A 16653-nucleotide genomic window follows, 5' to 3' on the forward strand; every position below is an offset into this window, starting at 1 on the left:
TTTGCCTTCCCGCCTAAATGTCTCTGTGGGTTGGAAGTGAGCAGGAAAGGGGGGCTGCCATCAAGAGAAGCTCCTTCCCTCATCCCGCTGATACCACCCAGGCCTTCCCAGACAGCAGGCGACACTGCAGGTGACTGGCTGGCAGGCTTCCTTCGTCCACCACAGCCTGTCTTGGGCCCGCTGGGGCTCCTTCATCTGCCTGCCGGGTGGGATGTGACTACATCCCCTCCAAGGTTTGAGCAGTGAGAAGGCCAGGAGAAGCTTCAGGTGGGCGAGGAGCTGTGAGAGCTGCCCCTGCCTCTCTCCCCCAGTCTTTCTGCCTGAGCTTCTCCGACAGATCCCTCCCGACCTCACTCTGCCCGCCAGGCTCCTGCCTCTGCCTTGGTACGACTCCAGCCCAAAGCCAGACCAAAACCCTCTCTTCATTTCCCCTCAGCTCAGCTGAATCATGGTAGGAATTATTTTTTAAAAGAATTTTACTAAAGTTTAAGGGAAAACCAAAGGAAATGAGGAAAATATTTCACGCCACTTACTGCTATACACTCACCACTAACATACAGGTTTTGTTCTGAGCAGGGAAATACTTGACTGGGTTTCCCTTCTGAAGTAACTCCACTCTGACACCGAAGGACCAGGATAACCTCAAAGCCCCCCTTCCCTGCCTCTCTGTGCTGCCATCTTGTTTTTCTGGCCTCTGGGGCTGTGGTAGGACTACTCTTGTTCCCTCTACAGACAGACGTTTTCCAAATGAGGGAGACAAACCCTTTCATTCTGGTTTCCCTTCTCTCAGCGTCTGAGAGACCCGCCGGTCCACATCCACATTGAAAGACAGTGATCTTCCATTATTTAGCCTATAGTAGTTTTCAACCCTGGGTGCCCATTAGAATCACCTGGAGAGCTTTAAAAACAACTGTGGGCCCACCCTCAGAGACATGATTAACTGGTGGAGGGCGGGATTGGAGCAGTGGTATTTTTAAAGGCAACCCACAGGGGGATGCTTTTAAAAAGCAACGAGGCGAAAGCCACGGATCAGGCCTCACTCTGCATCTTCATCTTCCCTGCCTTGGAGTACTCTTGGGGACCCCCCCCCCCCAGAGGGTCGCCACACGCATACACTTAGGGACAAGATTTTTTAAAGTATCAGGCCCACTGTTCACCACTAAAGCAGTCATACCGCTCACAACATAAACACTAAAAAGGAGACTTGCATCAGATGCCTCAGGTGGCCCATTCCCTCGTGGCGTCTCCAGGGCTGCCGGCTCTCAGCTGTAGGCAAGCCGCGCAAAAATAGTGCTGCTTGGCCGAGAGGCTGGCTCCTCGTAGGTGCCGGGGAACATCAGATCAGCACTGCCAGAGCCTGTCTCTGTTTACCACTCCCGCCTCCGGCCCCCACCACACACACACTGCCCCCGTACACCCCTGTGCTGGAAAAGGAATTTAATTCGCCTTCCTTGGGAAGATGGGCCTGAATCAGCAGTGGAGCCCTGGGCAGAAGGACACAAAGGGGGCAGAAGAACAGGGCAGCTGCGTCCACACAACCACACCATTTATTGCCGTGCTGTCTAGCAGGGGACACGGTGCGAATGCCCGAGTGCATTGGGGAGCGGACTGTCTGACTCCCAGACGCTCAAACGTTTTCTGAATCGAAGAGTCCAGACCCAATTCGCCCGCTGAGCTCTGCTCCCCTGTCCCACACCAACGCCCACGTGTGCACACACGCGTGCAGGCACGTGCACAGTGTCCTCCGGGGCAGCAGTTAAATCTTCCTCAGCTTGGAGGGATGCAGGAGAGGTAGAGGTCATTGAGTTTCCTCCTCTTTCACGTCACCTCTTGGCAACCTGTGGACGGCTTCTAGAAGCAGCATGGGCAGAAAAATGAAGCGAGTGGGGCTCTGGCCTGCTCCTCCTTGCCCAGGAGTGAAGCCAGCAACTGCAGTTTGCTGTGAGGTAATGCCTGGCGCCGCCTGGGTGCTCCTGCAGGTTGAGACATATTCGGGCCGGGCGGGGTGGCGGCCCCAGCCGTGGAGGTCATGCAGGGAGAACCACACCATGACCGGCTGGCTGCCTGTGCCCCAGCCCCACTCCCCGGCCAGGCCTTGGGGTGGGGCCCACGGTCCGGTGGGCATCTTGGCCTCACCCGGACCCAGAGCTTCCAGCACCGCTGGGATTGAATTCCATGGAGAACCCTGGCAGGATGCTAAGGGCAAGGCCTGGCCTCCCCCGGTCTCTGAGCCCCTCTGCCCAGGTGTCGTGGACCTGCCGAGACAAGTTCAGAAGGCGCCAGAGAGAAACCAGCTGGAGCTGGAGCCTGGCATCCAGCCCCCCGGGCTCCCCAGGCCCTCTCCCACCCTGGCTGCAGCTGCATCAAGCTTCTCATAAGCGGCTGCCCCCGGCTGGGTGCGGAGCATGCTTTGGGCATTTGCCGTGAGGCTGTCGGCAATCCTGCAACAGTCTCCAGGAGGGCTGCGGGGGAAGAGGGGCTTCCCCTGCTGTCCAAGGCCGCTCCCCCAGGGGTTAAGCCAAGAAGGCAGGAGAGGAAACGTCGAGTCTCGGCAGCATCTACGGTACTTGGTGTGGCAGAGACAGGGTCGTGCCTGCATCTCTCTGGCCTGTGGTCCTGACCAGCCTCAGAGCTATCAGCTCACTCCCCCTCGTGCCCCTGGAATGAGTCTCAGGTCTTGGCCTTCGCCACAGATGGCCCACAGAGACAGGTGACAGGCACAGGACACGTGAAGCTCTGGGTCTGGGGGCTCACCTGGCGTCACCCAGCTCCCCAGAGAAGGCCCCGAGGACACCATGCTGCCCAGAAAGCCACCTCTTTTGCTACTTGGCTTCTGATACCTCGGAGACCCACTCCTTGAAACCCAGTCTGGTGGAGCCAACAGGCCAAGGTCGTCTTGAGTTAACCCGAGAGTGGAAGCCCAGACCTCCACCCAGGCGGAGGTCCCCGGGATGTGAAGGAGACGGAGCCAAGCCCCCACCCCGGGAGGACAGTGGTGGCGGCAGTGCCAGGCGGGAGGCAGCTCTTGGGCAGAGGTGTCGTGTTCCTGGTTCAGACGTGCCCTTCCGGGGGTTCAGAGAGGCGCAGGTGAGGACCATGTGGGGGGAACTTGACGAAAGCGATGGCAGCCAGCTCTTTGCAGAATTCCTCAAGGACTACCACGCCCTGGAGGAGGGTCTGGTGGTCCAGCCTGAAGGAGACAGCATGGCGGGGGTCACGGCTGGGAGGTGTGGGGAGCGTGCCAGCGTGGTATCCCAGTGTCTGTGAGGGATCACCCGGCGGCAGCCACCTCTGTTTGTGAGGAACCACAGGCCTCAGCAACGGGCCCTCCTCTGTCCCCGGCCTGGCGCCTCCCCCACCCGGAAGCCCTAGATTTTCCACCCCAGGGCTCTTCCTTGGGCACCCGCTTCCCTCTCTTACTTACTGCTCCCCGGGGACCTGGCCCATCAGCTGCCTGCGCACCAGAAGCAGTTTGCCTGGGAACTGGGGCACCCTCTGAATTCTCTGCATCAAGTCCCCGATCACCTAGAGTGGGAACAAGAGGGGACTGAGAAGGAGACCAGCGACACTGCCGCAGGGTCCCTTGCTCTGTCGCACCATGGGAGGGGGGTGGTACCAGTGCTTTCCCCTGGAGCTGGCAAGGGTGCCCACTCCTGCAGCCCCCAGCACCCCTGTCCTGTCCCCCTCCCTTCCTGTCCTCAGCATTGGCATGCTCCCTCTGGCCTGGGCATCCTTACCCTGACGAGCACAGAGAACAGGCTCCGGCAGCCAGGGGCCAGGTTGATGTAGGGATCCAGGAGGTACTCGTGGATAAGGGGGTGGGGGAAGAGAGCGAGCCGGGACAAGACTGAGGTCACTTGCAGGTTCAGGCTGTACGGCTGTGGAGAGCACGGTGGACAAGCAAGGGTTGGCACAGGCAGTGAGCACTTTGCGCCCCCCACCCCCCAGCAAGGCGCCTGGCCAGTGTGAACGCGCGCGGGGGCTGGAGATGCATGTGATGTGTGTGTCATGGGTTCCCTGGGGCTGAGGACCAGGGCACGTCAGGGCATGTGGAGCAGAGGCGAGACGGGGCTTCCCGCCTGGGGAAAGGTGGGGCTTGAGGGGGGTCGTGGAGCCAGAGCAGAGAAGATGACTGGACCCCCACGGCTGGGCCCTGGTCTCCTGAAGGACTCCAGAGGCCCTCGCCCTGTGGCAGGGGCCCAGCCCTGTCGGGCACCTGTTCTAGAATCCGGGATATGCGGTCGAACAGCATTCGGAGGAAGTGACCCTCAAAGAAAGGCCGTTCGGGCTCATGGGGGTCCAGGGGTGGGAGAGCTGGTGGCCAGCCCCAGGGCGCCACTCGGGAGCTGCACTCCTGGAACTGAAACAGGAGGGGAGAGTTAAAAGAGTGGACCCAGCGGCCAGGAGGCACCAGCAGACAGAGGGAGCCACGCAGGCAGGTGGGGCTCGGGCACTTGGCCAGAGCTGGGAGCACCTCGGGCGGGAGATCGCAGAGGCAGAGTGTATTAACCCCACGCTCTGAGCGGTGAGAACTGGGCGCTGGCAGAGGCCTTGACACTCACCAGTCCGTAAGCATCGTGGACGTACGTGTCATATCCGGTCTCCTCCAGGAAAGCCGAGGTCTTGGCTTCCTCAGGAACGAGGCAGAGGAAACTAAGAGACAGGACCCTAGGTGTGGAGGTGTCCCCGCCTGGGCCGCCCTGCTCTCCCCGCTCCACCTCCAGCCCCGAGGGAACACTCTCCTGGCTGCACCCCAGCAGGGCTGTGGCCAAAGACGGAACAAAACTCAGGTGGCTCAGACTTCCTGACCTGCTCCTACCTGTTGACAATCTCGGTCACCGCTGTTTTGCCATCGGGGTTGGTGACGGGGGCAGGGGGAGGCTTCATGGAGGGTTGAAAGCCAGAGTCAAGGAAGCCATCCGTGAAGTAGGGGTCTTCCTCCAGATCTCTGGGCCAGGGCAGACAAGCGAGGCACCAGTGAACGCAGGAACTGGTGTGGGGTGCTGAGGCCTCCCCGAGGCACTGGGTTTCACTTACAGGGTGTCCTCGTAGCTCTCGGGCTCGGGCGAGCCCCGGGCCACGTAAGGGCGGCCCTCGAGGTGGCACAGGATCAGGCTGTGGATGATCTGCTCGTGGGGCTTCTGGAGCAGCTCCTCGAACAGCCGCAGCGTGGCGATGCTGATCTGGGACAAGAAGCGGTCAGCAGGACACCCTTCCCCACCCCGGCCTCTAGGGGTGCCTGGGAAGTGCTCACCCAGCTAAGAGGAGTCCCCCTAGGAGGGGGTCACCTCCTCCAGCCGGGGGCTCAGGTGGCAGGTTTTAAGGGGAGCAGATGGGTGTTGGCCCAGGAACCGGAAGTCTGGCTGGTCCCTGTCCCATTACTAATTTGAGGCGTGGTATCAGGCAAGCCCACTGGCTCCTCGGAGCCTCAGTTTCCACGTCTAACAAACGGCCTGGAGCTGTCAGCTTCAAACAAGCCAAATGAATATAAAAGCATTTTGCAAAATAAAACGTGGCATCACAAGTATGTGATCGCAGAAAATTAACTGCCTGACAAAAGCAGCTTGGCTACCAATCACTGGGTCACTGCCTTTTTCTGCCTTTTTTTGGCTGGGGGCGGGGGCGGAGGTGGGGGTGGGGAGTTGGATTTCAATGGCCTCAAAGGTAGAACCACCTGGAAAGCTAATGCAAACGGGAAGAAGCTTCAGGAAGTCCCTTGGGCAGGGGTTGGGGGCCAGGGAGCGGTTAGAGAGGAAGGCCCGCCCGGCCCGCCTCACCTCATCAGAGAGGTGGTCGCAGTGCCTGACGAGGTGGCTGCCCAGGGTGTGAGGGCTGTCCTCGGGGGCTGCAGGCTGCTGGTCCGTGCCCAGGAGGAAGGCCACGGCCTCCCGCAGCAGCGCAGGGGAGCGGAGCTGGCGCAGCATGGCGGTGAGCAGGGCGGTGGAGGTCAGGATGCTCTGTTCAGACCTACAGGCAGGGCGCGCTGAGCCAGGCGGGGCCCTTGAGACCAGAGTAGGGGCAGGGAGGGAAGGCGTGTAGGGGGCAGCGCACTTTCCTGGTTCCCTTGCATTTTTGGCTGGTATTTCTCTGCTCACACCCCACCCCCTCCTGAGGTCCTAGAGTCCAAGGGTGGGAGGCCTTTGTTAGCCCACGTAGCTCTGAGCCACGAGTGTGTCAGGGGAACAGGCAAACATCAACTGACGGAGCCCACAGACCCCCATGACTCTGGACAAGGAGGTCCCTGGTCTCAGGCGCAGGAAGGGGCTTGGTGGGGTGGGTGGTTCGCCCAGACTATGGCTACGCCCAAGGGAACTGCACAGAACTTACACATGCAGGAGCTGGGGCTGCAGAATCTCCACAAATAACTTCTCAGCCACAGACTTTGCCAAGGCCTCCGACACCACCTGGGCGCCAAAGGACACGTCTCAAACACACTTTACCTCCGATCGGCAATTTTCCACTGAGAAACAGCTGTGTCCTTGCACAGAGCCTAACAACAGGTAGAGGGTCTCTGCTGACCCCGGGCCCCACCCAGCTCCCAAGAGACCCCCTGGGGCCTTGAGGTAGAGACACAAACAGAGCACCATGAAGCGGGGGACACCCAAGGAGAGCCCTGCCATCGCCCACCCCGCTCACCGTGTGTGCCTCTGTGATGAGGTGGTCACAGTAATCAAACCAGCCCAAAAAGGCAGCCAAGGTCTCCTTGCCGGGGAAGGAAGCCTCATCAGACGGGGCACTGGGTAACCTGAGGGAGAGCGAGGGAGGTTTGTGAGGCCTGCTTCAGCTATGTCCAGGAAGCTGGGCCCTTTTGCCCTCTGCCCTAGAACCTCTGTTGCGGGGGGTCAGTTCTACTGGGGGCTCTGAGGGCAGAAGCCAAAGTGATGCTTTCCTGGAAGGCGAGAAGGCCCTTGGGCATGGGTTGTGACCTCAGGAAGACGGTGGCCAGCAGGGGTCCCCATGCCCCCTGGAAAACAAGAAGAGCCGCTACCGGGAACATGACGGGCAGGGCTTCTAGCCACTGAAGATGCAGCCCAGCCTTCCCTGGCCGAGCGCCTACCTCCAGCTGATGCCCTCTGAAGTGGCAATGTCTGCGGGGTCCAGGAAGCTGGGCAGGGACTGGTACAGCTGGCAGAGGTGCTCGACGATGGCAGGGCAACAAGGGCTGCTCTGCACCAGGTAGGTGGCAGCTGCCTGGGAAGCCACGCTTACCAGGAGCAGCAGGTTCTCCTGGGCCTTCAGGGCCACCCGACCTCTCTAGGGGATAAGGGTATGACTTCAGTGACGTGCGGCGGATCCCCCAAGTGCCCTCCCAGCAACTCGCCCTCCCCATCCCTGCTCCCTGCGTCTCGGCAGCCGGCACCTTGCTCTTGCACAAGCCAATCAGCGAGGTGATGAGGGTGCTCTCCCCAGGGCCTCCATCTGGCTCCTCGGTCTCAGCAGGCAGCTGGGTGCTCAAGGCCCGGGCCCCCCGGGCACCCCTGTCAGGAGCTTTGCTGTGGGGCTGCTCCTCGTTCTTGACGCCGGCTGCCTCTCTCGGCAGGGCGGTGGCTTCTCTGGATGCCTCCTTCCTACCGACGGTCTTTCTACCCTGCAAGAGAGGCTGCGTGAGGCCAGGCTGTGGTGCAGACCACGCCCCATGATGGCCCCTTGGGAATACGGGGTGGGCGGCTTCAGCGTGGAGCTGGAGGGGAAGCTGCCTGAGTGCCTCCCCGGTTCCTGCTCCATCCTCCTGCTTCTTCAGAAGGGCCACGGGGGATTGCCCTGGGGTCTGGACCCTCCCGCTCCTGTTCCCCAGAGGCGCTCACTTCTAGAATATAGGTGAGCAGGGCTGGATCCTGCTGGATCTTGGAGCAGAGGACAGTGGTGAACTGCACCTCCTCCTTTTCCGTGAGGGATCCAGGAACTGTCCCACCAAGTCGGAGAAGTTTCTGGAAGCGGAGCAGGACAGAGACAGAGGGTAATGGGGTGGCAGGGAAGAGAAGGAAGAATGGGGCGGCAGAAAAAAAAACCCGTGCACGACTGTGGGTTCAGACTCAAACCTGCGGCACGGGTCCTGATGGAGAAGCTGGATTTGGGGTCTTTCTTAGAGTCTCAGAGGGTGTTTTTGTCGAGAAAGGTCCGGTGCTTTGGGACTGGCCTAGGAGCACCCCCTAGCTTTTCTTGAAAGCATAGGCCTCACCCCCAGACGCCCCTTAGCTTCTGGGCCCCTCACCTGCACAGGCCTGTGGACGCTGAGGTAATGCAGGAGGGGATGCTGCACCTGGGCCAGAACCTTGCTGAAGAACTGAAGCACCTGCTGCCGCATGCCTGGCGGGTACTGCGGGTCGGGGGAGAGTGCCTGTCAGTCAGGCGGCGAGGCCACGCCCCCGCCCAGACCGCTCCTCCCCTCACTGCGCGGAGGGGCCTTCTCCGCCAGCCTCCCTCCCTCACGCTTGGAAACTGGCCTCCTCTACGCTGCCAAGCCCGCTTCCTGCTTTTTTCCTTTTTGGCCGCACATGCGGGATCTTAGTTGCGACCACGGATCCAACCGTGCCCCCTGCATCAGGAGCGCGTAGTCTTAACCACTGGACCGCCAGGGAAGTCCCGCCCCCTTCCTGCTTTATTTTCGTCCATAACCTTGTCCTTACTGAACATACTATACGTGGGCTCCTTTGATTATTCTGCCTCTCCCCACTAGAGTTTTCGCCTGTTTCAATCACTGCCGGGTGCCCAGGACACAGACTGGCACACGGCTGGTCCTCAGTGCATCTTTGATGAACGAACGCGGACTGAACGAAAGGAAACATGTCCTTAACCCCGACGACAGCGAGAACACGCCACCAAAGCAAATAAGCAAGGGCCCGAAGCCTCGGGGTGTTCTGAGACAGCCTCAGTGCCCCGCCCCCAGTGTGGGCACCGGGAGGAGCACAGGTAGACCTGCCGGACACCGGCTCAGGTGGAAAGCTCCAGAGGCACCCGGGGTCCTGCCCACCTCGGCCTTGCCCAGCGTGCACAGGGTCTCCAGGATCTTGTGCTGCAGTAGGTACTCCAGACACGGCCCCGCCTCACCGGCCGCCGCCTGCTGCTTCTCCTCGTACACCAAGATGTCCAGCATCTGCTTCAGCCGCCAGGGAATATCTGTTTTCTTGGCCGGGGTGTTTTCATCTAATCAAGATTCAGCAAACAAGGTGAATGGGGTGAAGAGAGGCACTCTGGCTGGATGGGGTCAAGCCCACAGGGCCTAGGGGGTGGAGGGAGGTGGAGGCCAACTTGGAGCAGGCCAGAGACCAGAGAAAAGGGAAGTTTACAGTTGATGCCTCTCTAGTTAAAAAGACAAAAGACCTCCTAGATGAAGCCCGGGATACAGCCCTCTGACGGAGCATGTGTGCAGGCCCCAGCACTTTATGAGAGCAAAGCAGCAGCATTTTTTCTCTGAACCCTGGGGCCTACAGAAGCACACCTGCTAGGGCTTCAGGCCTGCTCTGGGCCTGAGTGGAAAGCTGTGGGCTCAGGGGTCTCTGTTATACTATTTAGAAGCCAGCTTCCATCAGCTTCCAAACAGATAACCTCCTGGGGCCTGTTTATGTCTCTTTTATACTCAAGGAAGGCAATACTCTATTTTTTTTATCAAGCAAAAAAAAAAAAAAAAAAAATCCATGCATGACCATGGGTTCAGACTCAAACTCACTGCACAGTGCCCAGGTCCTAATGCAGAAGCTGATTAGTGGGGTTTTCTTAGTCAGTCTCAGAGGGTAGAGTACTTTTATAAAGAAAGTTTTGGTACTTTGGGACTGGCCTTGGAGCACCCCCTAGCTTTTCTTGAAAGCATTGGCTTTTAAGCAGGGCAGCTCACCTCGCCCGCCCCTGCATCTCCGGTCCAGGGACCAGTCTGGAAATTAACGGATTGGGCCCAGGTGAAGCCCCAGGTGGACCCAAGGCAGTTCTAGATCTTTTCCTAGTCTCTGGTAGCTTGGGGCTCCCTGTCAAGAGATCTTCAGTCTAAAAGCTGCAAACTTCCAGATGTAAAATAAGTCCTGGGGATGTAATGTACAGTATGGTGACTATAGTTAATAATACGTTACTGTATGTTTAAAAGTTGCTAACAGAGAAGATCTTAAAAGTTCTCATCATAAGAAAAAAAAATGTAGCTATGTGTGGTGACAGATGTTAACTAGACATTGTGGGGATCATTTCTCCATATCTCCATGTACTGAATCAGTATATTCAATTGATTACAGCAATTATATTGGCTTGGCCAAAAAGTTCGTTCGGGTTTTCCGTCAGATGCTACAAAAACCCAAACGAACTTTTTGGCCAACCTAATGTGTCCATTATATCTCAGCTTAAAAAAACAAAAGGGATCTTCAGTCTAAAGCAATCGTTCTTAACTGGGGGTGATCCTGCCCCTGCTCACCGGGATATCTGGCAATGTTTGGAGAGCTATTTATGGTTATCACGATGGGGAAGGAAGGGGTGCTACTGGCAGTTAGTGGGTAGAGGTCAGAGTTGCTGCTAAACATACACTGTACACCCCCCCCCCCAGCCCCCTACAACAAAGAATGATCCAGTCCAGGTGTCACCAGTGCCAAGACTGAGGAACCTGGTCTAACAGAACGCTCAGAGGGTCCCTCAGAGTGTCCAAAGGCCACTTTTAATTTCTTGGGTTGGCTGAGGCTGGAAAAAAAGCCTTTAGGAAAGGTGCAGGCTGGAATCAAACCCCAGTCTGAACTCCAGGCGGTGGAAGGCTAGGGATGCAGGAAAGGTTACCTGGCAACCAGTGCATCTCCACCAATCCCAGCATACTGACTACAAAGCAGCCAATGAGACGCTGCCCCCTCGGTGAGTGATCCTGATGGGCCCAGATGACCCAAGGCTTTGGCTTTTTAGAGTGTCGGCTTGGGGAGAAGGACCAGGTGTGCTACATGCCTTGCCAGGTCTCTACAAGAGAAATGCCCTGTAAGTTGGCTCACGGAAAAGAGGAATTTATTCCATTTCTTTTCTTTAATCAGTAAGCCCTAGGCACAGGGCCCAGGCACTTGGAGACTGAAGGCCTGGACATTCTGCCCAACTGGAAGCTGGGGGCAAGTGGCATTCAACCCCTGGGCTGCAGAGTCAGGCCAGTGAGACCTCAGCCTCCCTGTCCCCACTCCTACCTCACACAGGTCCCCTCCCAGAAGGTCAGGGTGGGGCAGCCCCCACTCTGAACTCGTGAGCAGCGGATGTCACCTTCCTCAGGACACCTGCATCTCTGAGCTGCAGGGTGACTCCACCCACACCTTCCTCCCTGCTCCCTCCAGGGATCCCTGCACGGAAGGAGACCAGGCCCCACCTGTACTTTCAATGTAGTAGTTCGTGATGCCCTTCCAGTGTTCCACGAAGGCCTCCAGCAGGTCAATGCTGGGCTCTCGCTGTGGAGAGAGCAGACACAACCTAAGTGGTCGCCGCACTCATCAGAAAGGACATTCCAGGGCTTCCCTGGTGGTGCAGTGGTTGAGAGTCTGCCTGCCGATGCAGTGGACACGGGTTCGTGCCCCGGTCCGGGAAGATCCCACATGCCGTGGAGTTGCTGGGCCCGTGAGCCATGGCCGCTGAGCCTGCGCGTCCGGAGCCTGTGCTCCGCAACGGGAGAGGCCACAACAGTGAGAGGCCCGCGTACCGCAAAAAAAAAAAAAAAAAAAAAAAAGAAAGGACATTCCACCGTCTGCTAAGTGTCGGACGTGTGCTAGGCCCTGGACGAGGCACCGTGATCGTGGGTTCTCAAATTGAACAGTTAAGCATTTTCTCCAGGACAATTGCACATTGTCTCTGTATCTGCCAACCATCTCCTGGTTCCTTTCCTTAGACCCCCTTCCCCTCCTGGAAATGCTGTGACATGAGCACATGTCATGATTCTATATCCCCTGTCCCAGAGCAGCTAAGACTGATGGTAGGGGAAACAGACACAGAAACAGATCATTTCTATATATCGTGGTTATGCTACAACAGAGGTACATAGAGGGAAACAGGAGAGCACCACCAAAACAAAATCAAAATGATACAGATGGAAAATGTGGCAAAGACAAAGCTTTCAGGTCCCTCTTGGTCTGAGAGTCTGAAAATCCGGGTTGAAGGCCACGACAGCTCAGTTCAGCCAGATGGATAACGTTAGCGAAATATTAAGAAAGTACCTTACTTATAATGTGCTGCATCTTTTGTCCACGGCTACAGGCCGTGCACCCCTAGCTCCTCTCCGCTCTGCTCCTGTCCACATCTCCTCTGACTCCTTCGATCGCCCCAGGGGGAATTCTGATCTGCTGTGAGCACCCCCCGAACCTCCCCGCTTTCCCAAAGTGCTCTCTCCATTTCCATGCCCCAGCTGGAACTAACCTGGAACTGGTAACAACCAGTTCCCCTAAAAACTTCTCCAAAAAAGCACATTTCTTCTCTTTTCTTGCAGGGTAAATTTTTGCTGGAGAAAAACGCATAGTCCCTACCTATATCCCTACCTCTTAGTCTTTGCTCCGGCCACGCCTCTGTCCAGGAGGCCCCGTATTCCCCTATACCTGTCTAGGTCCTAGCAGTCCCCAGTGAGGTCCAGCTCAGGGGCACCACCTCCACAAAGCCATGTCTGTGGTCCCCAGTTGCATCTCTAAATTCACGCTTTACTGCACCACAGGACGGGGTGTCTCCTCCTTCCATAACTCACTCAGCAGGTATCTGTTGAGTGCCTACCACGTACAAGACACCACGCCTGATGTTACAAGCCATACGAGGCTGTCTAAGAGCCAGTCCTCCAGAAACATGCCGTGGGGGAGAAGAGAATATAAAACACGCTGAATAACTCAACTACTGAAGTAGTGTGGGAACACAGGAGAGGTGGAGAATGACCTTCGGGCGAAGAGGGGTCACTTCCAACAAGTGGAACAAAGAGGCTTTACTGAGGTCGTGCGGGAACTAAAACCTGAAGAGCTGGGTCTGATTTCAACAATTAGAGAAACAGGAGAGACATTTCCTGCAGAAGGAACTTTGCAAAGCATGTCGGGGCCAAGGATGGATTGATGAGTGTGTGGGGCCTTGAATTTCTTGGCCAAACCAAGAAGTCTGATTTTATTTTTAATTTTTTAAATTTTTTATTGTTTTGCAGGCCGCCGGGTGCAGGTCAGTGACATCGGGACTGTGTGAGGAAGAGTCATCTTGCGGGTGTGTAGGAGACAGACGCAGGATGAATGCTTAGCAGACCATTATGACAAGAGGAGGAAGCAATCACACTGAATCAGAGGCCTTGAAGTATTCCCCCGGCCTTGGCGGCCCAGGCAGTCTTGTCTTCTCTCAAAGTTCGCTGTGGGGACCACGACTCTTACAGGAGTGGCACCTCGCACAGTCGTTCCAAACACACCATCCATATGGAGGGACAGCATCTTATCACATTCTACGTGATGCTATTATTGTTGAGTGAGCAGTCATCTCTCCAGGAGGCTGTGAGCTCCCTGGGGGCCAGGGTTCTGTTTCTGCCTGCCCCTAAAGGGCTCTGCACAGAGTGATTACTCATTGATATTTACTAAATATCTCAGCAAACTCCTTCAGCCCCTTCCATAGTTCCTTGTCTCTGGGAAAGCCCTCTGACCACGCTACAGTCATCGCATAAGCCTGTGATGGGGTCTCATCTAGCCTTAAAATTCATTTATAGTCTCCTAAAGCCTTAAGCTGGACTTAACTCGAAAAACAACAATCCAGGGGCTTCCCTGGTGGCACAGTGGTTAAGAATCCACCTGCCAATGCAGGGGACACAGGTAAGAGCCCTGGCCCAGGAAGATCCCACATGCTGCGGAGCAACTAAGCCCGTGTGCCACAACTACTGAGCCTGTGCTCTAGAGCCTGTGAGCCACAACTACTGAAACCTGTGTGCCACAACTACTGAAGCCCACGAGCCTAGAGCTGGTCCTCCGCAACAAGAGAAGCCACCACAATGAGAAGCATGTGCACCACCAATGAAGAGTAGCCCCCGCTCGCCACAACTAGAGAAAAACCGCACGCAACAACAAAGACCCAATGCAGCCAAAAATAAATTAAAAAAAAAATCCAGCAAGAAAAGGAGAAACAGGAGAACAAAGATTAGCCAAAACAGACCGTTAGAGCTAAGAAAGCAGGGGGGTAATCTTTACCTGAATCTGTTATTAGCTACTGTAACTCCAGCCCAAGGAAACTGCACCAAATGATTAATTTTTTAAGATAATATTATATTTACAAATAACACTAAAGATTGCTATTCTATTTTGTCAGAAGAGGGCAGGAAGGAGCACTCTTCCTCCTTAACTAGGAGTCAAGCAACTTGCTGGGGGTTTTAACCCGGTGACCCAGCCCTGGGAAGACCTATGCTCAAGCTTGGGGGTGGGAGGGAGAGGGGTCCCCATCTCTCCTGATGGTCGCACGGGGCCAGCCAAATTTCCAGGGCGTCATCTATATGTTGTATACTGAGGGGCCTAAGATCACCTGCCTAAAAATATCCCCCTTGACCAGCAATACTCCTGCAGCCACTGACACTGAAATTTCCACATAGGAAGCATTAGAAATTCACTTCTCAGGGCTGGGGTCCTGTCTATCCAGTCCACCCACCTTGTGTACGGAGCTTTTCCAGAGAGGTATGAAGGAGTGTCAGATTACTTTCTAAAATGACAGTTATTTTGATTGGGGATGGGGAGGAAGGGAGGAGAGATCATTTTGGAACCCCCTCCTGAGGCGGGATGGCCGGAGGCTCCTGAACACCGGCTAGGGCAGGGCTGGGGCGGGTGGGAGAGGAGGAAGAGCTGAAGCTTTTCACTTTCTTCACAAGTCTGCTTAAGGCTGAGACTGTTCTCACTCATTAACAAGCTCTGATTTGGTGTGCGTGTTGGGGAGGAAGGGGATGCAACCCAAGGGTGTTTCTCCTGAGAACATGTGATACACTCAACTGATCAATTAGGGAGAGGGTTTATACTGTGAGACAAAAGAACTGTTAACTTTACAGGCAGAATCTTGGCAGGGTTGCTTTAACTGGAGGGCATCCCGCCTACCCTATCTAAACGGCACTTTTATCTCGCTCAATGAAGAGAACAGCCGCCGTGGGCGCCTCTCACCAGCCTTCAACCCCAACAGAAAATGGCAGAAACACACACTCCTCGTCCCCGCTGGCCGCCCCAGGCCGCACCGCAGCTGGCCTCTCCTGACTCAAGGTCAGTGGGGCTCGGGCTGGCCTGGTGTTGAGACAGTATTCTGGAAACCGCGCTTGTACCCTGCAGACGGCTGTTTCCTCGGCCAGGCGACCCCCTTCCCGCCCCCCCCCCCCCGCCCCCCGACTGTATCTGTACCCTTCCTGGGGACTTGGCCAGTCCGGAGCCTGCACTTCCCAAGTCCAAGGTGAGAGGGCAGAGTGCGCCTGAGTGTGGTCTTGGAAGCGGCCGAGGGCTCGGAACCAGGGTAAGGGGCAGCTATTTTTTAAGGCCGGGTGACCAGGGAGGGAGGAGCGTGGGGGAGGAGGAAGGCACCCAAGCTGGGGGAGGGGCCTTGGGGGGAATTTTGGGAAGAAACTATTGGGTGACTAGGGATCACTCGGCACAGAGGAGTTTGGGAATTGGAAGAGACTCGGGGAGCAGGAGAAATAAACAGGAAGCAATCCGGGGAGAAGGGTTAGGGGCCGGAGCGACCTGGAGAGGAGCTGGGAACACGCGCGATTCGGAAAGAAGCCACTGGAAGCGGGGAGCGCTCCGCGGGAGGGGCGCGCCGGGGGAGTGAGGAGGCCCGGGAAGGGGCACCACGGCGCGGGTGGGGGGGTCCCTTCCTGGAGGCGGCCCGCGCCCTCCGCCCGCCCGCGTGCCGGCCGGCTCCTCCCCCGGCCCCGCGCCCGCCCTTCCGGCGCAGGCCCCACGCGCCCCAGCGTCCCCGGCCTCACCGCCCCCATGGCCTCCTGCAGCAGCGCCCCGAGCCGGCTCAGCATGACGGCGGCCCGGCTCCCGGTTCCCGGGCGGCGGTGGCGGCGGCGGCGGCGGCGGCGGAGGCGGCGGAGCTCCCGGGCGCAGGCGGCGACCCGGAGGCGCGGCGAGGGAGGCGGGGCCCCGGCCGCCCCGCCCCACCGCCCCCGCCCGGCCTAGCTTGGGGTAGGAGAAGAGGCTGGCAGCCGACGTGGCCGGGCCGGGCAGCAAGGAAGGGTGCCGGGGTCGGGGGCGCCGGCAGCCGGGGCAGCGGAGGGGCAGGGTCAAGTCCGCCGGGGCCTCTTGGTGAACCAGGAGGCAGCGAGCGAACTACCCTTAGAGAAGGGCGAGTGGAACCAGACAGGTTTTTCCCATGAGGGATGAGAAGGTTTGTGGGTTCTGGAAGTCTCTAGACTTTCCTCGTGGGACCCCATAATGCCTTAGCCTCCCATCATGTGACGTCGAGGATCAGCAGAAATACATTTTGAACAGCTGACTGCCATGTGCTCAGGAAGAATTTCTTTCCATTCCTGGGGGAATGGGGGCGTGGAGCGGGGAGATGGGGAATGGGCTTTGTACCGGCAGAGCTGGCTGCTAGAAAGCCCCCTCCCTAAGGTCCCAGCTTTTGACATTCCGGGAAACCCTGCTCTGGTTGAGAGTTCTGCCTGTGTAATTCTTGGCCATTAGTTTCCCAGTGTGTCCCCCCCCAGCAAACACACACACACACACACACACACACGAGACACACCTG

The 16653-nt window shown here is 57.4% G+C and overlaps 1 protein-coding gene across 4 annotated transcripts; it reads right to left on the minus strand.

The window, feature by feature from the left end:
- Positions 1 to 1377: 1377 nt before the first annotated feature.
- Positions 1378 to 16195, minus strand: FHIP2B (FHF complex subunit HOOK interacting protein 2B). Of its 4 annotated transcripts, none has more exons than XM_079927096.1 (17): positions 15884 to 16195; positions 11309 to 11387; positions 8972 to 9144; positions 8213 to 8317; positions 7806 to 7928; positions 7361 to 7588; positions 7058 to 7254; positions 6637 to 6745; positions 6328 to 6404; positions 5778 to 5967; positions 5038 to 5183; positions 4820 to 4948; positions 4563 to 4653; positions 4217 to 4360; positions 3738 to 3878; positions 3425 to 3525; positions 1378 to 3190 (listed from the first exon to the last, which is right to left on the minus strand). In XM_079927096.1, exons 1-17 carry the CDS (start codon positions 15926 to 15928, stop codon positions 3052 to 3054), a joined length of 2217 nt encoding a protein of 738 aa, XP_079783222.1. In that variant the 5' UTR covers positions 15929 to 16195; the 3' UTR covers positions 1378 to 3051. The 4 variants fall into 4 exon arrangements, with proteins under 4 accessions (XP_079783222.1, XP_079783221.1, XP_079783224.1 ...); XM_079927095.1 differs by having other exon boundaries at positions 5778 to 6000; XM_079927098.1 differs by lacking the exons at positions 1378 to 3190; positions 3425 to 3525 and having other exon boundaries at positions 3615 to 3878; positions 5778 to 6000.
- Between the last annotated feature and the right edge of the window lie 458 nt (positions 16196 to 16653).

The sequence above is a fragment of the Stenella coeruleoalba genome (genome assembly GCF_951394435.1).
Source record: "Stenella coeruleoalba genome assembly, chromosome: 7".
Lineage (NCBI taxonomy): Eukaryota > Metazoa > Chordata > Mammalia > Artiodactyla > Delphinidae > Stenella > Stenella coeruleoalba.

Bases quoted from the DNA above. Each gene is read 5' to 3' on its own strand.
- FHIP2B (XM_079927095.1), bottom strand. From the start codon at position 15,928: ATGCTGAGCCGGCTCGGGGCGCTGCTGCAGGAGGCCATGGGGGCG. The intron at 6,405-6,636 runs GTGAGCGGGGTG...TTTGGCGCCCAG, and splicing joins TCATCACAGAGGCACACACG to GTGGTGTCGGAGGCCTTGGC. The intron at 5,184-5,777 runs GTGAGGCGGGCC...TTCTTGTCCCAG, and splicing joins GCGACCACCTCTCTGATGAG to ATCAGCATCGCCACGCTGCG.